This window comes from Pantherophis guttatus, chromosome 3 (assembly GCF_059756535.1).
Source record: "Pantherophis guttatus breed Tessera chromosome 3, ASM5975653v1, whole genome shotgun sequence".
In the NCBI taxonomy this organism is placed as follows: Eukaryota; Metazoa; Chordata; class Lepidosauria; order Squamata; family Colubridae; genus Pantherophis; species Pantherophis guttatus.
In genome coordinates this window covers 120,912,052-120,939,545 of record NC_142065.1, presented here as the reverse complement: position 1 = coordinate 120,939,545, position 27,494 = coordinate 120,912,052, and the positions used below count along the sequence as shown (strand labels likewise).

At 41.3% G+C, this 27,494-nt stretch overlaps 1 protein-coding gene and 1 long non-coding RNA gene across 6 annotated transcripts in view; one reads left to right on the top strand and one right to left on the bottom strand.

The window, feature by feature from the left end:
- Positions 1–27,494, bottom strand: part of NRG2 (neuregulin 2) — a 389,806-nt gene that overhangs the window by 18,223 nt on the left and 344,089 nt on the right. For 2 of the 5 annotated variants that reach the window (XM_034411676.3, XM_034411679.3), the window contains 2 exons: positions 22,029–22,087; positions 13,939–13,962 (listed from right to left, as the gene is read on the bottom strand). In XM_034411676.3, the coding sequence (XP_034267567.1) occupies positions 13,939–13,962; positions 22,029–22,087 (83 nt within the window). Of the gene's footprint in view, positions 1–13,938; positions 13,963–22,028; positions 22,088–22,354; positions 22,432–27,494 lie in introns of all 5 variants that reach the window. The other 3 variants (XM_034411677.3, XM_087891234.1, XM_034411678.3) reach the window with 2 other exon arrangements.
- LOC132711651 (uncharacterized) lies at positions 175–27,473 on the top strand. The gene is made up of 3 exons (XR_009622454.1): positions 175–255; positions 22,364–22,490; positions 27,411–27,473. It is a non-coding gene; the product is annotated as an uncharacterized LOC132711651 (long non-coding RNA).

Below are 27,494 nucleotides of genomic sequence, written 5' to 3'. Positions count from 1 at the left end.
GCAAGTGCCATGTGTTGTTCTGGGTTACTTGTCAGTAAGGCTGTGTGGTAGCAAGGGCAAGACATTGTTCTTGTTCTATGATGCTCCACTGTCATAGCTGATGATGATTGCTATAGTTCATATTATGATGTTGGGACCTCTTAGTAATTTTTAAGCAACTGGAAGATATTTCATAACTTCTGTCCTTTTCTCTGCTCACTGTGTTCTATTTAATGACACACCATCAGGAAGACTACTGCTGATTAGTGCTTTAAGGTGAGGGAAAAAAAGGAAGATATTTCTTGGAGGTCTTAAAAACTTGTTTTGTTTTGTTTATTTTATGGACCGTTAGCCATATTTTGTTCTGGCAATTTTACTATCTGTCTGTATTTCAACCTTCATGTACCTCAAATTCATTCCTTTGGAGATTAATGGAAACATCTCACAGCTATTCTTTCAGTTGCCATGGCTAGGGAAGAGAGGGAATTATTGCCATGACCAGAAATTGGGGAGGGGGGGGAGACAATCTTGTCAAATTGCTAATATCAGATTGCTGTAGATTAATATATTCCCAAGGGAGAGGCAAAAGGTATTGATGAATGGTCCCTCTGGAATGAAAAAATAGATCCAGATCCTGGCAGCCCAAGTGAGCATAGGGCTGGTGTGGGAAAGGTGAAAATGAGAAAGAGGAAGAAAATGAGATGGAAGTAAAGATGGGAAATAATTTGGAGGCTGGTGAAAGTGGCATTTTCAAATATTAGCCTTCGGATGACTGATGATGTCTGTGGGAAGGATAGGGTAGGTCCTAGGACATGATAATCTTGTCTAGAGGACTTGCTATTAAGTTTATAGAGGAGGAAGAGAGAAAGAACATTTTAGTGCCCCCCTAGTCTTGGGAGATATTTTGGGAGGGGGTATTTGTCACGCAGAAGGGAGGCCAACAACTGCCTTATAACTGCCCTTCCAAAGTTTGGGTTCCTTAGCAGCAATAACCGGGAAGGATTTTGTGCCTATGACCAGGGGGTCTTTCCTGCAAGAATGGCAGGTGTAGCAATAACAATAGCACTTAACTTATATATTGCTTCACAGTGCTTTATAGCCCTCTTTAAGTGGTTTACAGAGTCAGCATATTGCCCCCAACAATCTGGGTCCTCATTTTACCGACTTTGGAAGGATGGAAGGTTGAGTCAGTCTTGAGCCTGGTGATATTTGAACTGCCAAATTGAGGCAGCCAGCAGTCGTAGCCTGCGGTATTGCATTCTAACCACTGCGCCACCATGGCTCTTAACTGTAATATGTGTTAACTTGGGCAATATGGAAAAAGTGAGGGTTGTACTTACCCGTTAGCCATTCTGCTGCCCAGAAAGATTCTTTCTAGTGGGTCTGGAGCTTGTTGCCAGACTGGTTTTAGACTTTCCTTCACTACTGGTGCAGAGAAATTCAATTTCTATATGCTGGGAGGAAGTAGTCTGGAAGAGCTGAAGTGATAACCATGGCTTGCCCGAAATAATATCTTGCCCAACCACACATATGAACTTATTGTACTTCTGATCAACTGTATGATTTGGATATGAAAGACATCAAACTGAGATCTTTACTGTGATCAGATCAGCTCCTGATCCAGATGAGATTTCTCTCTATTGTTTCATGGATTTATTAAAATGGTCCATTCCAGATGTGTAATAGATCCAGATGGATACTAGAGGGAAATTGTAGAATTCTCTAATGACTTAAGAGGTTGTTCCATTATCTTGTGGTATCTAAGACCTGGGAAGCAGCCAAAGACTTGATGTGATTTCCCTCAGTAGTCTGGTCTCAGGGGCTCCTTGATTTACTCAGGATCTCTGGTAAATGGAGAAGCAATAACTAGAGTACCAGTGGAGAAAGGTAAAAAGAAAATATGACCCAGCAAAGATGCACTATCTTGTTTGAACCTACATGATGATAAAAGCAGTAAAGCATTTGGTCTTTTCTGCTCTTATTACATCAGTAAGTTGACATCCAGTGGCCTTGTTTAAAATTACCTGTTTCCTGTTAAGGAAGATGGGAGGGAGATATACCACTTAGCCACTGTGCTATCATCACAGTGTAAGTTTTTGTTGACAAAGTTACTGATGCTTGTAGACTCCCAAGAGTCCCTCTGTGATGGAAACAGGAGGTTTCTAAATTTGACCAATAAATAAATGTTGGCCATACTTTTGATATTCTGCGAACAAAATGTTTAATGGAGCAAAAGATTTACAATATTATCAGAGGCTCTTTTCATCTTGTGTAATCTGGTGAAGATGAATGCTACCACTGCTGGACCTGACCCATGACTTTCATGGCCGATTTGGGCTGTGAACTATGAATGACAAGCTGGGGTGGGACATGGTCAATGTTTCTTTGAGGGAAGAGATGTTGAAGGAGGCAGAGGTATGTTCCATTCTCAAGAAATTCTCCCTGGACTCAACAGTTTTAGGTTATTAAAAAGGTAGTGATATAGCTGCCTCAGCTACAGAGTGTTCTTGAAGAATTACCTGGATTACCTGGACCACTTTCAGTTTGGATTCAAGTCTAGGCATGGTACAGACATGGCACCTGTTGCTTTGGTTGATGATGTTAATTTGAAAGTGTACCCTCCCCAGTCCTTTTCAACTTCTCAGTTCCATTTGATACCATCATCCATATTATACTTTTGGACCATCCCTGAATGTTGTGAGTTGGGGAATGTGTTTCAAAGTGATACCACTCTTATAAGACTCTGTTCATTCACATTACAGGCCCCATTCATTAAGTAGGGGCACACCAAGTCACCCACACCGGTCATCTTCCTTCATCTCTCTAGCAACTACCATCTCCTTTTCTTTGGGTTCTGATAAGGTGGATGAGATGGGGCCTCTGTGAGGTTGGGTCTTCTGTCCCTGACTGGATAACCAAGCTTATCAAATATGTAGCGGGCCGGGTCGCTGAGAGGCCGAGGAGTGAGGTCGGCGCGGGCCCTCTCCAGGAGTGTCGGAGAGGGTTGCCTGGGAAGTCTGCGGGGGTCTCGGGCCGGCTGGACGAAGGGGGCGAGAGCTGGAGTGGCGGAGCCGAAGGGAGTTGGAGGTGGCTCGCTGGCTCGGGTCTTACTCCACTGGTCCGATGGCGATGACGAGACCTGCTGTACCCAGGGGATAACAAAGGGACCGCCTCTGCTCTCTGCTGGTTGCTGCTGGGACTACAAGCTGGAGCGACATCGGCTGTGTTTATTGTTTGTTTTTTTTGCTGGGCACGCCCCGGGCATGAGGGGTCTTTGGGGTATTAACCCTATATGACTTCTCTACCCCCCCCCCAAGAGGGCTGTTGAATCCTGGGCCCCTTAGTTCCATCTGGGGACCCCGCCCAGGACTAGCGATCAGTGAGCTGGGACTTGGACTTGGACAGCTGGGAAGGCACTGGTTTTTCCCCCCCATGGAACTGGCTTGTCTTGGGTGGGGATTCCCACTGCTGTGAGAGGGCAGTTGTGGTTTTATGACATCGAACCGGCCATGCGGGGTGGGAGCTCTGAAATGGCCGAGAATACCACCGGACAGAACTCCCAGTGGACTCTGGGATGCCGTCGTGGTGAGAGGACGATGGTGGTTACCAGCTAGGCCTCTCAGCTGTTGTGAGAGGATGCCTGGGCGAGGAAGTTCCCGATGTTTGGGAGAAGCTTAGCCAGTTCCTAGCCCACTATTAATATCTTCTGTTTGCCATTCTTCGCACCCTCTTCTATGGTTGTCTATGGTTCCATGATTATATTCAAGATCGGACTTATGGGCTTTAAGGAATACCCCCCATTCCTGGAAGTGGCCCACTGGCCTGGCTAAGAAATACCTCAAAGACGGGTCCTGGGATCCCGAGAGGTGGCATGGAGGTGTTGGGGATTTTAAGAGCTCTTTGTATGCATTTTTAATTCATTTTTTAAGGGGTGGGAGGGAGAATGTAACAACCGGGGTGGGTCTGGGGGGTAACCCACAGGTGTCGGGGGGGCGGGGCAGATACAGCAGATATAATTCCTATATTGGGGAGGGCGTTTCCATCGGCATTGTGGGTGGGAGGGGCAGATACAGCGGGAGCAGGGGGCCATATCGTGTTAGGGGAGGGCGCACTCGCTGTCTGTGGGCGATTGCGTGCTCTGGTCCTCAATGCTCGTCTTGCACCCCAGGTTGTTCAGATCCTCAGGCCCGGGGCCTTCGGTTAATGTTGTGCAATGCCAGGTCAGTGGTAAATAAAGCCCTCCTCATTTGTGATCTGGTTCAGGAGGGGGGTGCGGACCTGGTAGGTATTACGGAGACCTGGTTGGGCCAGGAGAGGGGGTCCCCCTCGTTGAGATGTGCCCTCCGGGCTTCTATGCATTTCATCAGCTGAGGTCCCAGGGGAGGGGTGGGGGGTGGCGGTTCTGGTAAAGGAAGGTCTCGCCCCAAGGGAGGCCACTGTACCTTAGATAGCCAGATGTGAGTCCCTCCTTGTGAAGTGGGGACAAGGGAGGCAGATGGGCTTGCTGATTACGTACCTGGCTCCCTGCCACATGTCAGAGGCCCTGCCCGAGCTCCTCAACATGATTGCTGAGGTGGCGATGGAGACCCCCAGGCTTATGGTCATGGGGGACTTTAACCTGCCGTCTGTCGGCGAAGCGTCTGAGGGGGCTCGGGAGTACATGGCTTCCATGACGGCCATGGACCTGACCCAATTAATTCACGGACCCACTCACATGGGAGGACACACTCTGGACTTGATTTTTGTCTCTGGACAGTGGATGAATGATCTTGAGATAGGGGAGTTAGTGACTGAGCCCTTGTCATGGTCGGATCATTCCCTTCTTAGGCTTGACTTTCTAACCGCCACACCCCGCCGCAGGGAGGTGGAACAGACCAGATGGTTCCGCCCCAAGCGCCTGATGGATCCTGATAGGTTCCAGATGGAGCTTGGGCCATTTCCTGAGGCTCTGACTCATGGCTCGGCTGAGGAGCTGGTGGCCGCCTGGGATAGGGCGGCCACTGATGCTTTGGACCGAGTCGTGCCTGTGCGGCCTCTGACCTGTCGCCGAGTCTATCTGGCTCCTTGGTTCTCCGAGGAGCTGAGGGAGATGAAGCGCCGGAAAAGACGCCTAGAGAGCAGTTAGAGATCTAGTCGCTCCGAACCTGACCGAACACTGGTAAGATCTCATATTAAGACTTACCTAGTGGCGATAAAAGCGGCAAAATGTAACTATTTTTCCACTCTTATCGCATCAGCAGATAATCGCCCGGCCACCCTGTTTAGGGTGACCCACTCCCTCCTCCATCTGGGAGCGCGGGAGGATCCCTTGCAGGGTCGTGCTGAGGATTTTGTTCAGTATCTGCATGATAAAATCACTCAAATTCGGGAAGGCTTAGTCTCTGACTGGGTAGGTACAGACGGGATGATGGATGCCGGTCTTGAGACTGTCATTTGGGAGGAGTTCGACACTGTTGCTCCCGAGGACGTGGACAGGATACTCAGGCGGCTGAACGCAACCACATGTTTATTGGACCCGTGTCCCTCCTGGTTGGTGCTGGCCTCCCAGGAGGTTATGCGAGGCTGGCTCCAGGGGATTATCAACGCTTCCTTGAGTGAGGGTGTCTTGCCATCCACCTTGAAAGAGGCGGTGGTGAGGCCCCTCCTCAAGAAGCCTGCTCTGGATCCGGCTGTTTTGGCTAACTATCATCCAGTCTCCAACCTTCCCTTCTTGGCGAGGGTTGTTGAGAGAGTGGTGGTGCAACAGCTTCCTGGGTACCTGGATGAAGCTGTCTATCTGGATCTGCTCCAGTCCGGCTTCAGGCCTGGGCACAGCACGGAAATGGAATTGGTCGCGTTGGCGGATCTCTGGAGGGCTCGGGATAGGGGTTGCTCCTCTATCCTGGTCCTGTTAGATCTCTCAGCGGCTTTTGATACCATCAACCATGGTATCCTGCTGCGCCGGTTGGAGGGGTTGGGAGTGGGGGGCACCATCCTGCGGTGGTTCTCCTCCTATCTCTCCGACCGGTTGCAGTCGGTGTTGGCAGGGGGGCAGAGGTCGACCCCGAGGCACCTTGTTTGTGGGGTGCCTCAGGGGTCGGTCCTCTTGCCCCTTCTGTTCAACATTTATGTGAAGCCGCTGGGTGAGATCATCTGTGGCTTTGGGGTGGAGTTCCATCAGTACACTGATGATACTCAGCTGTACATCTCCACCCCTGGCCATCCCAACGATGCCCTTGAAGTGATGTCCCGGTGCCTGGAGCCGTGCGGATCTGGATGGGGAGTAACAGGCTTTGACTCAACCCTTCCAAGACCGAGTGGCTGTGGCTTCCGGCATCCCGATATAGCCAGCTGGTGCCATCGCTGGCTATTGGGGGCGAGTTATTGGCCCCCACGGATAGGGCTCACAACTTGGGCGTCCTCCTGGATGCACGGCTGTCTTTAGAAGAGCATATGACGGCCGTGGCCAGGGGGGCTTTTTATCAGGTCCGCCTGATTCGCCAGTTGCGTCCCTTTCTGGATCAGGACTCCTTACGCACAGTCACTCAGGCACTCGTCACTTCCTGCCTGGACTACTGCAATGCTCTCTACATGGGGCTCCCCTTGAGGAGCACCCGGAGGTTCCAACTGGTGCAGAATGCGGCCACGCAGGGGATTATGGGAGCGACGGGGCGCTCCCATGTGACACCTCTCCTGCGTGAGCTGCATTGGCTTCCAATTGTCTTCCGGGTGCGCTTCAAGGTGTTGGTTACCACCTTTAAAGCGCTCCATGGCATAAGACCTGGGTATTTGCAGGACCGCCTTCTGCCGCCGATAGCCTCCCACCGACCAGTACGTGCCCACAGAGAGGGACTCCTCAGGGTGCCGTCAGCCAGGCAATGTCGGCTGGCGACCCCCAGGAGGAGGGCCTTCTCTGTGGCAGCTCCTGCCCTCTGGAACGATTTGCCCCCGGAGATACGAAGGATATCGGATCTCTGGGTCTTTTGCCGTGCCCTGAAAACTTTTCTTTTCCATCAAGCAGGGCTGGCGTGAACCCCCTCCCCATTTTTTTAGTTTTTTAGGTTTAAATTATCTTTGGGTTTTAATTGAATTGTTTTAAATTGGGCCAGTTATGTAATTCTTTTAACAATTTTAAATTTTGTATTGGCATGTTTTTTAGTTCTGGCTGTTCACCGCCCTGAGTCCACTAGGAGAAGGGCGGTATACAAATTGAAATAAATAAATAAATAATAAAATAAATATGTAGCATCCTCTAGCTTCTCTATAAAAGGTGCTCTGTCTGGAATCAACTATCTCTGTGTTTTCTTTTATAAAGAAAGTTCTTATAGATCCAGTCATAACATACAGTATGTTCTTATATTTCTAATGCCCTGCCAATCCTCCCCTCCCTAAATAGTGCTTCTCAACATGGGTCATAGGCCCATGCCATATTTCCAACTAACAGTGATTTATGATGCAGTTATACAGAAGTATATGAATCTCAGGAGGCCATGAGAAAAAAAAAGCCCTGGTCTAGATTGATAGACTCTTAGGTAATCTTCCACTAGGCTACTTCCTTTTTTGTGTCTCAGAATGAGGCACCTCAGTGTGTAGTACATGAAAGAATCACTGAAGGAATACAGTGTTGAATATTGCCTCTTTGGTTCAATTATTAGGCCTGAATAATTTTTTTCTTAAGATCAGTTTAAAATTCCTGTTATATGTAAAAAACACAGGATTAGGATAAGGTGACCAGTCATCCTGCTTTTGGCGGGACAGTCCCGCTTTTGAACAATTTGTCCCGCGTCCCGCGGCATTTTAAAAAAGTCCCGATTTTGGGAAAGAATGCACCACGCAGTGGTGGGTTGCTCCCAGCTGCCTCCTGAGTCCGAGGGAAAAAAACTGTTTAAACTCTTGCCGCGGGGCTTCAAAGGGCCATCCTACAGCTGATCAGTGTTAAAAGAAAACAAATGAGTAGACCGATGCCTGCAAAAATAGAAAAAACAGCCCCTTAAAGCTTCAGCATAGGTTAATTAGCACAAGTTGATTAGATCGGCTTCCCCACTCTTAGCTGATTTGCTCTCAGCTGTTTTGCTCAGGGCTCTGTAGATGCTAGCTGCAGAGTGCTGGAGATTTTTTTCCCCTAACTATGCTGAAAAAGCGAAAGCGAAAGTAAAGAAGGGTCTTTGCTGCAGCGTGGCAAAATGAGGCAGAGAGAGATTTCTTTTTCTTTTTCGTCACCAAAAAAGGTAGGTGCAAAACTGCAAACAATGGGAAATTTAGGGCAAAAGAGGAGAGTTCAAGATTTTAAAACACAAAAGAAAAAAAGCTCTATTTAACTAGGGAATTGTAATAATTGAGATATTATTAATTGTATATTGTGTTGAAAGCAGGAATGGTTAAGTTGTGGTTTGGAGGAATATATGGGAGAAATTATTTGGTTTATTATTATTGGTAAATATAATTAATTGATTTGCAAGAAATTGGATTTCATGGAAATAATTGGAATATTCATGTTCATATTGATTAATATACAAAAAAGATAGTTATATAACTAATTGATTTATATTAAAATGTTGAATTTGTATTAAACAACTGTATTACATAATTACATAATTAACCAATGTGAGGATGGATATAAAAATAGATGACAATGGGAAGGGGTATAATATAGAATAGAAGGGAAAAATTGAATTTGATTAAGATTAGAGATGAGGATGAAGGGTAATATTGGTTTTTTTAAAAAATAGATGAGGAATAAATATGGCAAAAAGGAAATATAGAAATTGTAAATTTAATTGAAATGTCTAAACACTGTTTAAATTTGTGAACCAGCCAAATATTCTGTTCAAAGAAAATACATTGTATGTTTGTATGTGTGTTTCTAATTATTGCTATTTATTCATATTTGTTCTCTTTTATTCTTTAAAGTTTAACAATTCATTCTTTATCTTAATATCTTTATATTTGTTTGGGGTTGGCTTTCTTCCCTTTCATCTTTTTTTTTTGTACAGCAATCTTTCTCCTCAAACCTATCACCTCTCTCTTTTCTTTCCTTCTTACTTTCTCTTCCCCCCGTCTTCTTCTCCTCCCTACTTCCTCTTCCTTTCTCCTTCTCCTCCTCTCTTCTTCCCTCTTACCCTGACTCCTACTTTAATTTCCCTTCTCTTCCTTCATCCCTCTCTATTGCTGTATCCTTTTATGCATATGGACTACTCAGAGGGCTGAAAAAGTTATTTTTGACTGGTCTGGTCCTCACACTTTTGACCAGTCCTCGAACTTACGACTGTCCTCACATTTTACATTTTTGCCCTATCTTGTCATCATGGTGAAGAGAAGCAGTTGTGAAATGAGTGACATGGTTGTTAAGAATGCTGCACGGGCATAAATGTGAGGATGGTCATAAGTATGAGAACCAGTCAAAAGTGCGAGGACCTGTCAGAAATGACTTTTTTCTATACACATAGCCATGGCCACCTGGTCACATGACCAGCTAGCCACGCCCACCCAGTCACGTGACCTCTAAGCCACGCCCACAAAATGGTGGGTGTCCCGCTTTACCAATGTTAAAATCTGGTCACCTTAGATTAGGATTAAGCCTATAAATACAAATGTAGAGTAAAAAAATAAGAAATAGTCTCCCTGCTGTACCCAGATCCTGAAAAACATCACCCTCTGAGCCAGTCAAACAAACAAAAACAAGTCAGATCGTATGTCTCTGATCTATACCAACCCAAAAGAGCATCCAGAAGCCCCAAGATTTCTGGGATGGTGTTTTCAAATGTATAAGGTTGCAAGAATTTGGGGTGGGGTGTGGGGTGGGGTGTAAACCTGAATACTTATTTGTCATTTTAATTTATTTTTACATTAAACAGTGGGTGGGAGAAACACATTTATGTTTCTCAGTGATGCAATTTCTAGAATTTCTGAAGACTGAACAAGAGAGTGCATACAGCAATTTAGCAAGGGAGATGCAATACATCTATTTGAACTTCACATTCAGGAAAAAAGACTCTAGCTGTTACTGTCAGTAGTTTTGGCTTGTCAAATTGTGAAACTAAAGCAATTCATGCACTTTAAAAACTTGAGAAATTTAGCTAGAAGTGCTAAGATTTTCAGGATGTCTGAAACGAATTATAATTTGAATTCCACTCCACTCGCTAACTTTTAAAGTGTTTTCACACATCATGCTTATTTCTCCTTTGAGTTTCTCTCCTGCTGTTCTTGTAAATGTCAGATCATTATATAGAAGGAAAAGTGATATGCATTAGTTATGCAAATAAGCTATAGATTTTACATTTCAAACTCTGTTAAAGGAACAGTTGCTTTTAACTTCAGATAAGAAAGTACCTGGAAACAATTGTGCTACATTTCAATCACAAAAGCCTTAACATGTTTATATTTCAATCCATACCTGACTCTTGAAATGTGAATGCATTAAGAAATTACAAATCTAGTCTTCATGTTCAGAAAGTAATTTGTTCTGCTTTTCAGTGAAACTGAAAAGCCATCAATACTCTATCTTCCTTATTTCTGTTTTGAAATTTATCTGCCCCATTTCAATTGCAATGTGCATTAGTTATCCATCTTTGCTATGATTTCTAATTTTTTATTTTTCAAAGTGGGGAGAATTCATTTAAAAAACAGCTGCCAAATTGTGCTATAAAAATTGATCTCGTTAGTATAATGTACATAATGATGGATTTAAAACAAAGGGAAACAGTTTCAGTAAACCTATTTAAGAATGTAGCAAATGTTAATTCTCAAATTGGTAAATATACTTGCCCTTACTGCAAAAAATACACATCATTAAGATATTGTGTAGATTTTTGCAAGTTTACCAGCCATAAATTTCAGATAAGAATAAAACTATTAAGAAAATAATATTTGCTATGATTCTCCTAGTCATTTAGCAGAGTTACTTGGACTGATCAAACTTCCATTTGAGAACTGGAAAATATTTCAATATTCAACCATTTCCAACAAAGATTCACAACTAAATCTTATTATTGATGATTCTGTTAAGTATATAGTTGTGATACTTTCACACAACAAAATATATTGCTTAATTGGAAAGAAATTTATCACTTTGCTTTGCAGTAAGTAAATAAAACAATATGTGTATATTTATACTGTATGAACCTTACAGAAGAATTACAGAAGAACACAAGACAATGTAAATCAAAATTTACTTAATTATAAGACATTGGGATAACACAATTGTTCATGTGATATATCTGTGATATTTTTGACTGCATATCACAAATTATCATTCTATGATAAAAAATATAAAGTGCAAACCAGCACATGTGACATAATGTCATTCATGAGCATCACAGGAAATACATGGCTGGCAGAAAGTATGAAAAAAAGAAGAGACAGCATGGCAAAATAAGTTTATTGGCACAACAGTCAGCCTAGAAAGAAAGAGATTTTTAAATAAAGCGAAACAAGCATAAGTCAGGAATGAATGTCAAAAATCCTCAATTCAAAATAGCAAGTCAGAATGTTTTTGAATCAATAGCAATGTCAATCCGAGGCCACTTTCCACATTATGCTTTTCATTTACACAAGATTTGCTCCTGGGAAGGATTTATAATTTCCAGTCAAATTTATCTATTAAAAACAGATCTCACTGAATTCAGTGAGACATATTCCTATTTAAGCATGGCAAGTGTGGTAGTATAAATCTGATACACAAGCTGCTATTGGCACAATTAGTCTTTAATGTGTAAATTTTTGTCATATAGCATATAAAATAGGAAACTAGCATTCCTAGGAACAAAAATAAATCAAAGAAGTGGAAAAGTGGTTTCCATCACAAAGAACATGATGATAATGCATGAAAAATATTATATTCTCATAGGTCAGTTTGGAATTAGCACTACTAAATGCTGTAGCAACTCTCCTGTAAGGATCGGGATGATTCCATCAGAGCCATCATCGTACACAGTTTGGTGGGGAGAGGGCACTACTGACTTTCTTTTCTTCTCTCCTACCCATCCACTAATTGTGCAAGTGGAAGCAGGAGGCTTCTGGGAGTCAAAACACTGCAATTCCTCCCTAATGTTCTCCTTCCAAATCTCAAATGGCTGGAAATCACCTTGCTGAATTTCAGCCGTTCAGAGGTGCAAGAACGATACCCACTGGCAGAAGGAACAGAAAATTTTAATAGGTGGAAATGGAAATGGTTGACTGAGCACTAATGATAAACAAATGTAATTCACCTTCATAAGGAAAAAGAGAAAAGCCCAGGGGCTAAGAAAGGCAGCACTGGTTCTATTCCCAGGAATGATTCCTGAACATAAACAAGCTTTGTTATCTGTGTGTGCATTTAGCTGTTGTTAATTAGTGTAAAAATGTTGATTTCCTCTTGAAACTAATAGTTTTTTAATTAGGAAACTATGAACTTCAATTTTCAGTTGGAAAAGAATAAGACATTTAGACCAGAATTGATCCCTCCTTATGCTGCAAATTTCTGCCAGATTTTGTTTTTTAAAGATAGCAATTCCAGTGGCATGGAATTATACAGAATAGGATAAAGGACAAATGAATAAAACATGCATTCAATGAATACATGAAAAGTGACTTAAAATTCATTCACTGACAATGTGTCTTCCCATTACTAGGTGCAATGAAGTAGCTATTCCAGGCATTGGATCCACCAATAAAACAGGTGCTGTAGGAGGCTATGTTTTCTAATAGTTCAATGTGTGGTGCTTGCAGCGGCCACATTACATTGGGTCACTTTGAAGACCATTGAGAGCACCATACATCGGAGAGTTGACTGGCCATCAAGTGGCAGTGTTACTACTCCTGGAAGAAAGCCTATGAGAGGGATCAGGTGGGTCCCTTTAGGCTGCCCTTTTTTCTCTAGCTATTTGCTCTGCAGGACAATGTGTTGCACCTGGCATTTATGCATACAGCATTACTGAGAAAGTATTTCACATTATGCACAGGTATTAAGAGGTAGCATTCTCCCACCCCGTTGGAATAGTTATCACTGAAATTCAAATACATAGCAATTCTCCCTCATTAATGTAGCCAGTGACTCTTGGGCATGTATGGTTTTTGGCTTTTTCCCATTCATGAAGGCATGTGCACTTCTATGAACATTCCTATAGAAGTCTGAGGTTGTAAACTGCTGGATTATGTTCCTGCATTGGAGTTGGGGATATTCTTCATGTTCCTTCATGTAGAAGTCTATGTGTTTGGAAATCAAAGATTTAATATTGTACATCTTAAAGTACTTGCTATTTCTCCTGCCTTGCACTTGCATTCTGCATTCATTCAGTCTAATTTTCTGGAGAAAACATTGAGGGTATATATAACAGGGGTACTGCAATCTCCCCTTTCCCCTTTTACTAATAGAAAATCTTTTGGAGGAAGAAGCAAATTGGAGCAATACAAATTCTGCTGATCCAAGGGGGGAGTGCTGCAATATTGTTTTGCTGCTAGGTCAATCCTTTTAAAAGAAATATTCTCAAACTAGCATGAAATTAAATGAGGTGCGAAGGAATGGTTGTAAATTTGACTTTGATTGGTTTTGTAGAATTGCTATAACTTTTTTTTTAGTACAAATCTGTTCTTTACTAGGATTTGTATCCACTATTATAGTTACACAAGGCTGTGATTTTCCAAACTGACCTAGGTAATTTTTTTGATCTCCAAAAAGCGCAGACTAAAATGGCACAAAAGTGCTACTGAGCCAGCACTTTACTTCTGGTCTCACTGAGCCCCATAGAAAAGTGCTTCAGTGCATCCAGGCAGAGTTATCTATATTTATATTAATATAGATAAACTGGTTTTTGACTGCATGTGTATACTGTATAGGCACATGTATATACATATACTGTACATATGCATATACATGATTTTTCCCCAAACTGTGCCAGAATAAGAGATGAACAGCTGATATTCTTGGTCACCCCATAAAAACTGTAAAAACATAATGTGAAGAACTATGGTGTCTGTTTAACAAATGAATGGTTTGTTTCATACCCTTTAACTCTAATCCAAGATGCTCTGCCAATACAGAAAAAAGAAGAAAAAGAGAAGATAAATATATTTGTAAGAGAAGTTTCCAAATGTTAAAAGAAACATCAAGTATGTATTTAGAATAGCTTGCTTTTGGCTAATCAACATCCAAGGGGCAGTATCAAAAGAAAACAGTATTGTTAGCAAAAGTACAAAAATAGCACAGATACATAAACACAAGTCGAGAATCTTTCTACAGAGAACTTTCTTTCTTGTTAAGTATTCTTTGACTCTATGCACCTTCAAAAAGGATTCAGAATAAATACCTCAGACTCTATATGAGCACAGAAACTCTTGGCTATTTACATAAGCAGCCCAACTTTTTTAGACTTCTATGTAGCCTTGAAAATAGCTGTTTTAATAGTCCGCTTAATAGGATTCTTACAGTTACTGCATCCTTTTTTCAGGCTTCCACATAAGCCTAAAAAAAGTGAAGCTGATATCAGCGGAGAGATGCTGTGCTTGCATATTTCTTCTGAAACATTTTCAAATTAGTGCAGAGCCTTATTATTCTTGCAAATAATTTCTATGACATGCAGAAATAATAGTATAATTTAAACTAATTTGAAGCCAAATCAATCAATTTCTATTACAGTCATAGACCAGCTTTACAAATAAAAGCATTAAAAACAATAATAAGCCAATTATTATTTTGAAGCCAAAATTATAAGAAATTGGGTGTTATGAAAAATATATTATAAAGTCATTGAGACATAGTTGATCTTAAAAAGAGAACATTAATATTCCCCTTGAATTAGAAGCAGCTCTAAAATCTATATGAAACCATTAGGTACGTTCATCTGTCATTTTGGGATCCAACAGATAGGCAGCATTACATCCCAATTCCAGACTACACAGGTAAAACTTTCAATGTACTGACCCCAGTGTATTAAAAGTTCAGGTCTTGATGGGAAGGATCAGCCTTGGACTCAATTCTGACAAAACTGAGTGGCTGTGGCTGCTTGGCGCCCCTTAACAGGGAACATTTCAGCCATTGATCTTGGATGGGGTTGCTTCTTGGAGGTTTTCATAGGTCTGCAACTACTATCAATGAGCAAGTGGTAGCTCTGCGCAGATTCATCTTCCACCCCACTTGCATCCTTTCCTTGACTGGAAGGCTCTTAAGAAGGTCATTCATGCCCTAATCACTTCATGATTGGATATTGCAATGTACTCTATGTGAGGCTTCCCTTGAAGACCCTCATGAAGCTACGGCTATTCAAAATGCAGTGGTTCAAGCATTAATGGTCACTTCTCTTTATGCCCATGTTACAGTGTGTTTCAAACGGACCTGGTTGTCAATTGGCTTCCAGGTACAGTTCAAGGTGCTGGTTGTTACCTATAAAGCCCTTCATGGTTATCTGAGGAACTATCTATCTTCCATTGCTTCTTCCCACCCACTACATTCGGGCAAAGTGTGTGTCCTCCAGGAATTCTCAATTGAAACTCATCTGATTAAAGCAAGAAAGCATGCCTTCTTTGCCCCATACTCTAAAACACCATGGCCTCAGAGATAGGGACAACAACACCCATTCTTCTGGGGTTCTGGAAAGCCCCTAAGGCCTGGCTCAGTTCCCAGGCTGGGGACAGTTTGTTGTTTTATTGGCAGGGCTGTTTTCAATCCATGCTGCCATGTCTTTTTTTTTTTTTTAATTTTAATTGTATATTTGGATATTATCAGTTGTTCAGAGTCTTATGAGTGGACATAATAAATTTAAATAAATAAATAGGAATTAGTAGATACAACATTTAAGCTTATCTCAGCTAAAATAATTGTGTAAATGCCTCAGCCTACAAATACCAGAGAGATAACAGAAAATTATAAATTCTAGATTACCCAATCCAATACTCAATTCCCAAAAACAAATCTCTTTGAAAAGACTAATTAAAACATCACAAAGAAGAGAGCAGCTTTGGAGTCTACATAACACTTCTACCGTGAAGTTAGGTGAAACAAAAGGGGAAAGAGGTGTAGGAGAGATTGAGAGAGAAGGAATGCTGCCATTTATATTTTTCTGTGTGGTGTATGTTGTATATGTGTGAGAAAAAAGAAATAGGAATGGTTCGAATAAACTTTTTTCTTGACTGCCATATTGTGTTATTTTTATGAATTTTTCTTTCATAGTATATGGTATTTAAAATACCATTTAAAATATGGTATTTTAAAACCATATTGTGATTTCAGTTATACTATGTAGCTTGTTTCACTTCCTCAAAAGATATCTGCCACATTAGTTTTCAGATCTCTGCTAATTCCATTTGTTTTTTTATTTGAGAGAACCAGCCCACCTTAGAATACCCTCTTCTGATACTAACAATAGCCACACTGCTGCTTAGCACATTTTGTGAACCACTGGATAAATGCAACTGATAATAATAATAAAGCTTATGCAAGCCTCATTGGCACAGTCATAAAGAAGGTAAATTGTGCTATTCTTTCCTGTCAAGAGTCTATCTAATTCATTTTATTTCAAAGTATAAAGAAATTTTAGAATTAAACCCCTCTGTTTTTTTCCAAAATAAGATTAGAATTGTTTATAAATTTATTCATATATCAGAAATTTTGGAAATTATACGTTAGGAAAGTTTCCTTAACTTTTAAATCATGTGTACAGTAAACAGATTCTACAGACTCAAATAGCATGGGCCAATTAAAATTTACCTTTTAAGTTAATTTACCTAAAATTTGCCTTTCATTGCCCTTTATTAATTTTTAGATCTAGTTCTAATTTTCTGTTCTTAATATAGGAGAATTAAGTGCTGGATCTCAGTTTTCAAGGTGCAATTATCCCAAGCACTACTTTTTAAAAATTCCATAACAATTTATATATGTGAGTCCCTCTTCGTGAGATGGGGTCATGGGGTTCAGATGGGCTTGCTGCTTGCGTACCTGGCTCCCTGCCGCGTGGCAGCAGCCCTGCCTGAGCTACTTGACGTGATAGCCACGGTGGCAGTTGATACACCCAGGCTTATGGTCATGGGTGATTTCAACTTGCCATCCGTTGGTGAAACGTCTGGGATGGCTCGGGAGTTCATGGCTTCCATGACGGCCATGGACCTGACCCAGTTAGTTCATGGCCCCACTCACGGGGGGGGACACACTCTAGACTTGATTTTTGTCTCTGGCCAGTGGTTGAGTGATCTTGTTATAGGGGATATAGACATGGAACCCTTGTCATGGTCAGATCACTCACTCCTTCGTCTGGACCTTCGTACCGCTACACCCCGCCGCAGGGAGGCGGTCCCAATTAGATGGGTCCGCCCCAGGCGCCTGAGGGATCCTGATAGGTTCCAGACGGAGCTTGGGCCAATTCCTGATGATCTGGCACACAACTCGGCCGAGGACCTGGTAGCTGCCTGGGATCGGGCGGCTGGTGGGGCCTTGGATCGAGTCGTGCCTTTGCGGCCTCTGACCCGCTGTCGATCCCTCGCGGCTCCTTGGTTCACCGAGGAGCTGAGGGAGATGAAACGCCGGAAAAGACGCCTAGAGAGCGGTTGGAGGGCCAGTCGCGCTGAATCTGACCGAACACTGGTAAGGTCGCATATTAAGACCTACCTAGTGGCGATAAAGACGGCAAAGTGTAATTACTTTTCCGCCTCTATTGCGTCATCAGGGAATCGTCCGGCAGCCCTGTTCAGGGTAACCCGCTCCCTGCTCCATCTGGGAGCGCGGGAGGATCCCTTGGAAGGCAGGGCGGAGGATTTCGGACAATACCTGTATGACAAAATCGCTCAGATCCGGGGGGACTTGGACTCTGACTGGGTAGATCAGGGCAGGGTGACGAGGAATAGTCTTGAGAATGTTATCTGGGAGGAGTTTGATGCTGTGACTCCCGATGATGTGGACAGGATTTTGGGGAGACTTAGTGCGGCCACATGTTTACTGGACCCGTGTCCCTCCTGGTTGGTACTGGCCTCCCGGGAGGTTACACGAGGCTGGCTCCAGGGTGTTATCAATGCTTCATTGAGTGAGGGTTACTTCCCCGCGGCCTTGAAAGAGGCGGTGGTGAGGCCTCTCCTCAAGAAGCCGTCCCTGGATCCGGCAATATTGGCCAACTATCGTCCTGTCTCCAACCTTCGCTTTCTGGCGAAGGTTGTTGAGAGTGTGGTCGCGCGACAGTTTCCGCAATTCCTGGAGGAAACATCCTATCTGGATCCGTTCCAGTCTGGTTTCAGGCCTGGGCACAGCACGGAAACGGCATTGGTCGCGTTGGTTGATGATCTCTGGAGGGCTCGGGACAGGGGTTGCTCCTCTGTTCTGGTCCTGTTAGACCTCTCAGCGGCTTTTGATACCATCGACCATGGTATCATGCTGCACCGGTTGGAAGAGTTGGGGATGGGGGGCACCGTGTTACAGTGGTTCTCCTCCTTTCTCTCCGACCGGTCGCAGTTCGTGTTGACAGGGGGGCAGAGGTCGACCTCGAGGCCTCTTATATGTGGAGTGCCTCAGGGATCGGTCCTCTCGCCCCTCCTGTTCAACATTTATGTGAAGCCGCTGGGCGAGATCATCCGTGGCTTTGGGGTGAGATACCATCAGTACGCTGATGATACTCAGCTGTACATCTCCACCCCAGGCCACCCCAATGATGCCCTTGAAGTGATGTCCCAGTGCCTGGAGGCTGTACGGATCTGGATGGGGAGGAACAGGCTCAAGCTCAACCCTTCCAAGACTGAGTGGCTGTGGTTCCCGGCATCCCGATATAGTCAGTTGACTCCATCACTGACTATTGGGGGCGAGTCCTTGGCCCCCACAGAGAGGGCTCGCAATCTGGGAGTCCTCCTGGATACACAGCTGTCCTTGGAGGAACATCTGACGGCTGTAACCAGGGGGACCTTTTATCAGGTTCGCCTGATCCGCCAGTTGCGGCCCTTTCTTGATCGGGATTCCCTGTGCACAGTCACTCATGCCCTCGTGACCTCTCGCCTTGATTACTGTAACGCTCTCTACATGGGGCTCCCCTTGAAGAGCACCCGGAGGCTCCAACTGGTCCAGAACGCAGCAGCGCGGGTAGTGACGGGAGCAGCATGGCGCTCCCATGTAACACCGCTCCTGCGCGAGCTGCACTGGCTCCCAGTGGTCTTCCGGGTGCGCTTCAAGGTGTTGGTTATCACCTTTAAAGCGCTCCATGGCATAGGGCCTAGCTATCTCCGAGACCGCCTGCTGCCACCTACGACCTCCCATCGACCCGTGCGCTCCCACAGAGAGGGCCTCCTCGGGGTGCCATCAGCCAAACAATGCAGGCTGGTGACCCCCAGGAGGAGGGCCTTCTCTGTGGGGGCTCCCACCCTCTGGAATCAGTTGCCCCCTGAGATAAGGAGAATCCATGACCTCAGTGCCTTCCGCCGTGCCCTTAAAACCTTCCTTTTCCAACAAGCCGGGCTGGCCTAATTCTTTTTAAGTGTTTTTAATTGTTTGGTTTATTGTTTTAATTAATGGGGCCAAATTTATATATATATTTTTAACTGTATTTTAATATTTGTATCTGATGTTTTTATTTGGCTGTTCACCGCCCTGAGTCCTCAGGGAGAAGGGCGGTATACAAATTCAAAAAATAAATAAATAAATAAATAAATAAATAATAAATATAGAGAAAAATGTAACATTATATCTTCAACATAGTGTACAATATTCAGAAATTCTTTGTGCAGCCACCCCAGTTTGATAAAAAATGATTTCATTCTTCTATTTGATTTTTTTTTCAGTTGATAGATGCCCAGTTATCCTTTTTATTAATACATATTCTGGAGAGATTGTTATTAGTCTGTCCAAGGGAAATTTCTAAGACTGGATAATGTGAAAACCTCCACTGATGGTCAACAGTGATGGACACTGATTGGGCTCTTCAGCTGAAAACAGTATGTGAAGCTTGCTTTATGAATCTCACTGCAAAGGAACATCATTCCCCCACAGATAAAACTCATCTCCACCTTTTTACTTTTCCAAAAGGCCCTATATACATGCTTCTGTCAGCAGGCTTGGGGACTCTGCCTTGATATAACAGAGTAATAGAGTTGGAAAGGATCTTGGAGGTCTTCTGGTCCAACCTTCCGCTCAAGGAGGAGATTCTATACCATTTCAGACAAATGGTTGTCCAATCTCTTCTTAAAAACCTCCAGTGTTGGAGCACCCATAACTTCCGGAGGCAAGCCGTTCCACTGATTAATTGTTCTCATTGTCAGGTAATGTCTCCTCAGTTCTAGATTGATTTTCTCCTTGATTAGTTTCCATTCATTGCATATGGTTCCATCCATATGAAGTTGATCTATATGGCATTGATCAAGTGGCTTGTTTGTGTTTGTCCATGATGGGGTGGCTTTTTGGCTTTTAATTGCTGTATGTCATGCTATATGTTGCCCAACTTGCTATCTAAGAGATTTATTCTGGGCAGTGTAAAATCCAGTAATCATAACATTTGTAAGAATGAAATGGTGCTTTTTACTTGTGCTTTTACTCAGTGCTGCTGATTCTGATTTTTAAAAATATTTTTATTATGTAAAGTGTGAATTCCTACTAATCCTATTGATTAACAGCACTGTTTAAAATTTCTGTACCTAACCACACATATTATACCACTGAGTTGGGGGACATGATGGGAGCCTCCCCGAAGATTGTACTACATTTGGCAATCAGGCATCCCCTGGGCAACAGTGTTGTCACTGGCAAATCCTTTCAATCCAGAAGCACCTTTTGGTTAGCTTTGTAGATGTTTCCAACATGAATACAGAGATCCCACTAGGTTATATTATATAGTTATACATAAACAGCATCTCTAAATCACTAGAGCATATATTTTATTTCATAGGGCTGGAGGGACCTCAGGAATGCTGTGTTGTAATTGCTCTTGGAAGACTGATGCTTTACAGGCTTCCTTATTCACAAGAGGATAAAAGTTGTACTGAGATCTCAGGTTCCCACAATATTTGTTTTAAAATACCTATAAGAGCAACTAGTACTCTGCAGAACATTCAAATGAAATTAGAATAGTGTTTTTTTCTAAATCTTCCTGGCTTGGAAGGCAACACTGTTATTTTTGCTACTATTGCAAACTGTTATATTTAACAAGTAGTTAATCACATTTGTACAGAATGGGATTTCATATATCATGATTCTCATAATAATTTGTTTGGCATTTATACAAAGGTATTCAGATTTAATTATATTTGATGAAATTAGAAAAATTGTTAAATTGAAAATAGAGTATGTGGGGGACAAATGTATAAGGAACTTGAACTTCCCTGGTGTTTCATAATTTGATAGAAATGTGTAAACAATAGAGGTGTTGATACAGAAGATCCCAAAATCTCTCCAGATGGCGAAAGATTACTTAGACTACGTGCAGGAATCTTCCAAATCTGTACATAAAATTCTGTTTGTCAGCTAATGCGCATGGGTATATAGTATGTGCTTAGTTTAACACTGCAGCAGTGACATTCATTATGCTTCAACCTAGTCTTCACTCTACTAAGATAATAGTCTGAAACTGAAGTCGAATTAGAGTTCAAGCCACTGAAGAAATTCTGGTGGAGGAAAATTGGAAGGTTCACTTTCTCTACATTTTTGTAAGAACAAGCCACACATTTGAACCATAAGCCATGGCTTCTGAACAAACACAAAGCCCTTTGTTTCATAATGAATTATACTTCTAGAAAAAGCTAACATCACAAACAATCTGATTTAATAAGTTTCTGTGCAATGGTAATAAGAAAGCTTCCATATAAGGATATCTACCTTTGAGATTACTCTAAGGTGCCTCCAGGTCTAACATATGAGGTGGATTAGTACAAAGTTGGCTCTACCTGTGGTCTTCATTCAAAATCCTCTGAGCTATCTAGGAGAATTTAGGCCACTTTACTTTAAACTTGGTCCAGTCTTTGCTAAACTTTTATTATGCCTGGACTATACATCACTATGGTAATGTTCAGAGTAGAACTGAACTTAATAACTCCTTAAACACACAGCAAAAGAATGAAGGCTCCAAATCATTTAAGTTTGCTTTAAAAATATCATACAGCTAAGACCAATCAGTGAAAGAGAGAAGTGGAAAGAGACATACTGGAAAAGCTGGCCATTGCGAAGTTCTGACACTGGTCCCCTGTGAATTCATTCGGACACCTAACGAAAGAAAGAAAACCAGAAAGAGAGAAACAGGATAGCATGACATCCAAACAGGCTGAAATGAGGTCCTTTCTGATGCCAACTGAGTTTCCTTTTAAGATTTCTCCTGGTGTGTGTTTTTGGCTGGTCCCTTACCTGTGTTCCCTAAACCTTAATTAAGATATTAACTGAAAAGAACACCCTCACTATGCAACTCTAAATCCAGTGTTGTACCCAGGAGGTTTTTAAGTAGTATGATGGTATAATTTTTGTCTTCAAACATACTTTGCTTAGGATCTGGCATGTACAATCGCAAAGGCAGTTTCTCCAAACATCTCTGTCCGAAGAATCCATTTGGACATCTGGAGGAGGAAAAGGGGACAAATCACAGAACAAGGCTGGCATCATCCTAGAGGCTATGGTTAGAAATAAAAGTGCACAGTAATTATTTCTGTTTTTTATTTTAAGCTTCTCATGTAAGACATCTTAATTTAATCTTTGCTGATTTCCATCTGCAATTATTCTCTCCATAATTTCTGAGTTTATAAACCTTGTAAGTACCCACAATTTGCAGAATCTGTTTCAGCTGTGTGACTTGAGAAAATTGCCACTCTCTCAAGTCTAAGATTAAAATGAACCTGATTTCCAGAAAGGAAGTACTGGAACATGAAGTAGTGTTCAATGCTCTGTCCATTTTTTTTTAATTGAGGTCATCTGCAATGCACTCTTGGAACTGCCAGTTTTCCATTCACATTGTTTAAAGCTGGATTTCATATTGATATAATCAACTGACTAAGCAAAGTACATTATAGACAGATGGAAATATGTGAGGCTATCAGTGACACAGGAGACTTTCACACCACCACCATTTTCACTTCTCAACAACAACAATTTATTGTTACAGTCTTAGATCAGAGACCAGAACAGATAAAAGCACTCAGTATATATACACTTACAAGTTCTAGTATACAATAATAAATAACAGCTAAAAACTATAATAAAATCCAGTGTCAATTATACATGGTCTGATTATACAATAGTTGGAATCCCTAAACTGTATGGCCCATTGTAGGTTTCAACACTAAAAGGGAAATGACTAAGTAATGCAAAGGGTTTACCACAATTGTTATATAACATCACTATGATGGAGAAGACACGTGTTTGCGATGAATCCCCAGTGCTTCTGAGCAGAATCTGGCCACCTGCGCTGTAGTTATGGACTGTTCATCCTTAAGCAGCCACTGAAGATAGGTAATGTCAGAACGGCCAGGATACCTAGCAGTTATTGGCAGAATATGTTTTTTCCTAATCTCCGTATAAAAGGAACATCTAAGGAGTATGTGACCCACAGTCTCCACCTCTCCTGAGCCGCAAGGACAATCTTTCCATCAATGGTATCCTTTTATACTTGCCATACAGGATGGCCGATGGAAGCACATGGCACCGTGCAAGTGCAAATGCTTTCGGGGATTTGCTGACTCCAACTGACTAAGATAGCTGGCAGGAGCGACACATCTAATGGCATCTGGAGCCAGAAACAGCACAGCTTTCCCTAAGTCCGCCTGCCTCTCGATGTTCTCCACCCTTTATCGCAAGGTTTGCCTTGCTAGATCATAGTCCATCTTGAGTATTAAAGCTGGGGAAAGCCTAGTTTGGCAAGGTTGGACTCAACAGCCTTGTTCTATGATGAAGAGAACTTGTCTTGGAGGATTAATGGAGCAAGATCTTGCGGAAAGAAGTTAAGCTTTAGCCAGAGATTTAAGGATGCTATACAGATTCTTGCTTCGATTTTTGTCAATCCTGTCTCTAGACGCAGAAGTGCATTTGAGACACAACGCAGCATCTGGAGAATTGATCTACTGAATTTGGATTGAACTATTTCTAATGATGTAAAACATGAAGCTGATGGTCCGAGCAAGGTCCTATAAAGAAGCTGTGCTAGCGACTTGGCCAGAAAAAGCTTAATTGCAGCTGGGACATAATATCCTCCCTTTGTGCAGAAAAATTTAAGAATGGTGCTCACTGATCTTTAGCCCACAGCAGCTGCATATTCTCCATATGCTTTTCTTGAACCATTGGCCTGAATGACCACCCCCAGGTATTTGAAGGTGGTTACCTGCTCTATTTTGTGGCCATTTAGATACCATGAATAAAGTTTTGGCCTTTTTGCAAAGGCCATGATCTTTGTTTTCTCATAATTTATGTCCAGTTTATTGTAATTACAATACTGGAGAAGGGCTTGCAAGGTTCTTTTAAGGCCTACTGGGGTCCTGGAGAGAATCACAGCATTATCTGCATAGAGCAGGAGGGCGATGCTTCGGTCACCTATTTTTTGGGGTGTGTTTGATTTGGTTTGTTTAGCCATTTTACCATGTCATTTCTCAAACCCTTATAAGTAGTTTGAAGGTGATCTATGATTATCTTCAAATTACTTATTATCATTTCTGCTAACTTTGAAATATTGAGACCAAGAAGCAAAAACTATTCCCGACCCATGATCTACTTTAGATCCACCAACAAAAACCATTCTCATGAAGTCACAGTTCAAACCCCAACGTTTTGTGACCTGAAATCAGACATAAATACCATAGACAAGTCACAGATTTGCAGTGCAGTGTCATAACATATACCTCTAGCTTGTACTCTAGTGTACCTGAGGACACTAATTATGAAAAGAAAAGAGTTTACTGCAACAAGAGAAATGGAATCCCAGCATGTTAAAAATGGGGTGGGGGTATGTATTGCTAGATTTCTAGCAATTTCAGCTACTTTAAGCTGAGCCAGGAATAGAATAGAATAGAATAGAATAGAATAGAATAGAATAGAATAGAATAGAATAGAATAGAATAGAATAGAATAGAATAGAATAGAATAGCAGAGTTGGAAAGGACCTTGGAGGTCTTCTAGTCCAACCCCCTGCTTAGGCAGGAAACCCTACACCACTTCAAACAAATGGTTAAATTATCTTAGCTCTCTAAAGTTGTTGATACTGACAGAGTGTAGAGTTCAATTTAAAATGTTCATAAAACTAACTGTATCTGATCAACCAACCAACCATAAAACTAACTGTATCTGACCAACCAACCAACAAAATCACAAATAAATAGTTGTAGAAGTGGCTAGGCCAAAAGTGAATGAACAAGAAAAGTTGTTTTTCTGAAAACTGAAGTGCCATGCATTTTTCAGAAGACATCTCTTAAGACCTTGACATTCTTACCAAAGAGAAGGTCCCTTTTGGAGTTATAGTTTATGTCTAGGTAATCATGCATAGGAATATACTTTTGACTTTGTAACATATTGAAATGCATTTTCTGGGCAAGTTGAAAAACTTTATACATATATTCTTGTATATCAGGAATAACTGCCAGGGGAAGAATGGATGACTATAAGCTATATTTTGAAATACAGGACTTAAATCACTTTCAATATGATTTTATTTTCTATCAAATAAATGCAACAAATTTTAATGAAATAACTACTCCTTCATTTCTTCTATATGCTTCACAAATATTTCGGCAAACTATACCACAGATTGTTTCATTCAAGTTCATGATTTTATTACATCCATTCCAGCCATGACAGAACCGAATTTTAACAAGTATCTTAGGCTTTGGATCAACCAAATTAAAGTTTATCCTGTGAACATCCTTCCTACAAATTCTCAGGAAGACAATGCTGCAGGACAAACATTCCATCAAAAATATTGTGAAACCAATGAGGCCCAAGATATCATTGCCATTTGCTTTTAAAAGTAGCTTTTGGAAGGCTATTATTCAGATTTATATAAAATACAGAACCATCCTCTATTTTACATATGCTACAGAAGATTAGCAAAATACAAAAAGCAATGTACTCTTTTTTTTATTTGCATACATTTTTTCCAATCATTCAATTCATTAATAAAGAATACTGGCAGAATGCTCTCATTTGAAGGAAAAAGCAAGATATGGATCTGGCCAAATGGATCTATGATTCTTGTTCTGATTAAATATTAGAATACAAACATGAAGAGGAATGATGCAGTACAGTACATTCAATTCTAGGGAGTCTCAAACACATTTTAAAAGGTATTATTGAACTGTTTTCCTTCAGGAGGAAGAGCAATATACATATAAAAAATAACAAAAGCAACAACAACAATAATAATTTTTAGAGCTTTGTTTTGAAAGTTCATATTTTGAATCCTTACAGAAAACAATTGGTACAGCATGTGAGAAATTACAAGCACAAACTTAGTTGTTAAAAACATGAGGCCTAGGCTAAGGACCTACAGTATTTTAGTGAATAGTTACTGAATAAATTGACATGATCTTAAAACTACCTATTATTCTCCACTTTGGAAGATATGTAAGAACCATCTTGAAAATTAGACTGAATAAAAAAGTAGATGATGCTACCGGTAGTTCAAAAATCAGAACAGTGTGACAGTTCACTTGGTAGACACAATAATCAATTATTTTGTGGTCTAGAAAAACCATCATAATGAATTCAGAAACATGCTTCTTTCCCATTTATTCTCAATAGCTACCTTTTTAAAAACTTAAATGATAGGTTAGCATATTTGCTCACATCTGTTTCTTCTCTTTCTTTCTTTTATGTTTCTTCTTTTTCTTCTAGCACAACCCCAATTCTTACTGCAGTGAGCATTTTGGGGCAAAAAACCCCTCTCTTTTTCTTTCTTTCTTTCTTTCTTTTTTTTTTTTTTTTTTTACTAAAACATGAATGTTTCCCTCTGTTTCTGGCATAGGCTCATATAACTATGGGCTGAGATTACTGAGATGTTGAAATTGTATCAATGGGATAAATATGAAGCAGTTTGCTAAAAAGGAGAAAAAGCCAGAAATATAATTGTTGAATATCTGACACTATATCAAATGCAAAATAATTCTAATTGTCTAAGAGGGACACTTAAGTTGTATTTTAATAAAGAAAGGGAAAAAAAATTCTAGAAACCAAAAGAGTAGGATGGGAGAGAAAAGGAAAATCATATTGACAAAGGAAATGTGTGTTTCCTTAAGAAGCCAAACACAAAAATCTAGGGAAGATTTCAAGGTTCTTGAAGTAGCTAGTTACAGAAAGTAGTTCACAATTCTAGAAGTGTTCGTACAAATCTAAATGTTCAAATCCACTTAAAATGTCTTTTTTTATAGAAATTCCATGACAAGTGGGGATATATAGAAACATTTCACTACTCTGACTAAATATTTTTAAGTATATAAATTATTAAGTATATAAATAATATATTCTTTCTTTGGAGGTATTTTCAAAAGAAAATACATCAAAAGAAAGCTCATTGACATCTTTGTTTGAGTCTCTAACTTCTTTTTCTTTTTACTCTAAGGCATTCTCTGCTGACCTATGAGAACTCACATGGCAGAATGATTATGGCAAATCCTCACAGACAAACCTACCCATAAGCCACAAT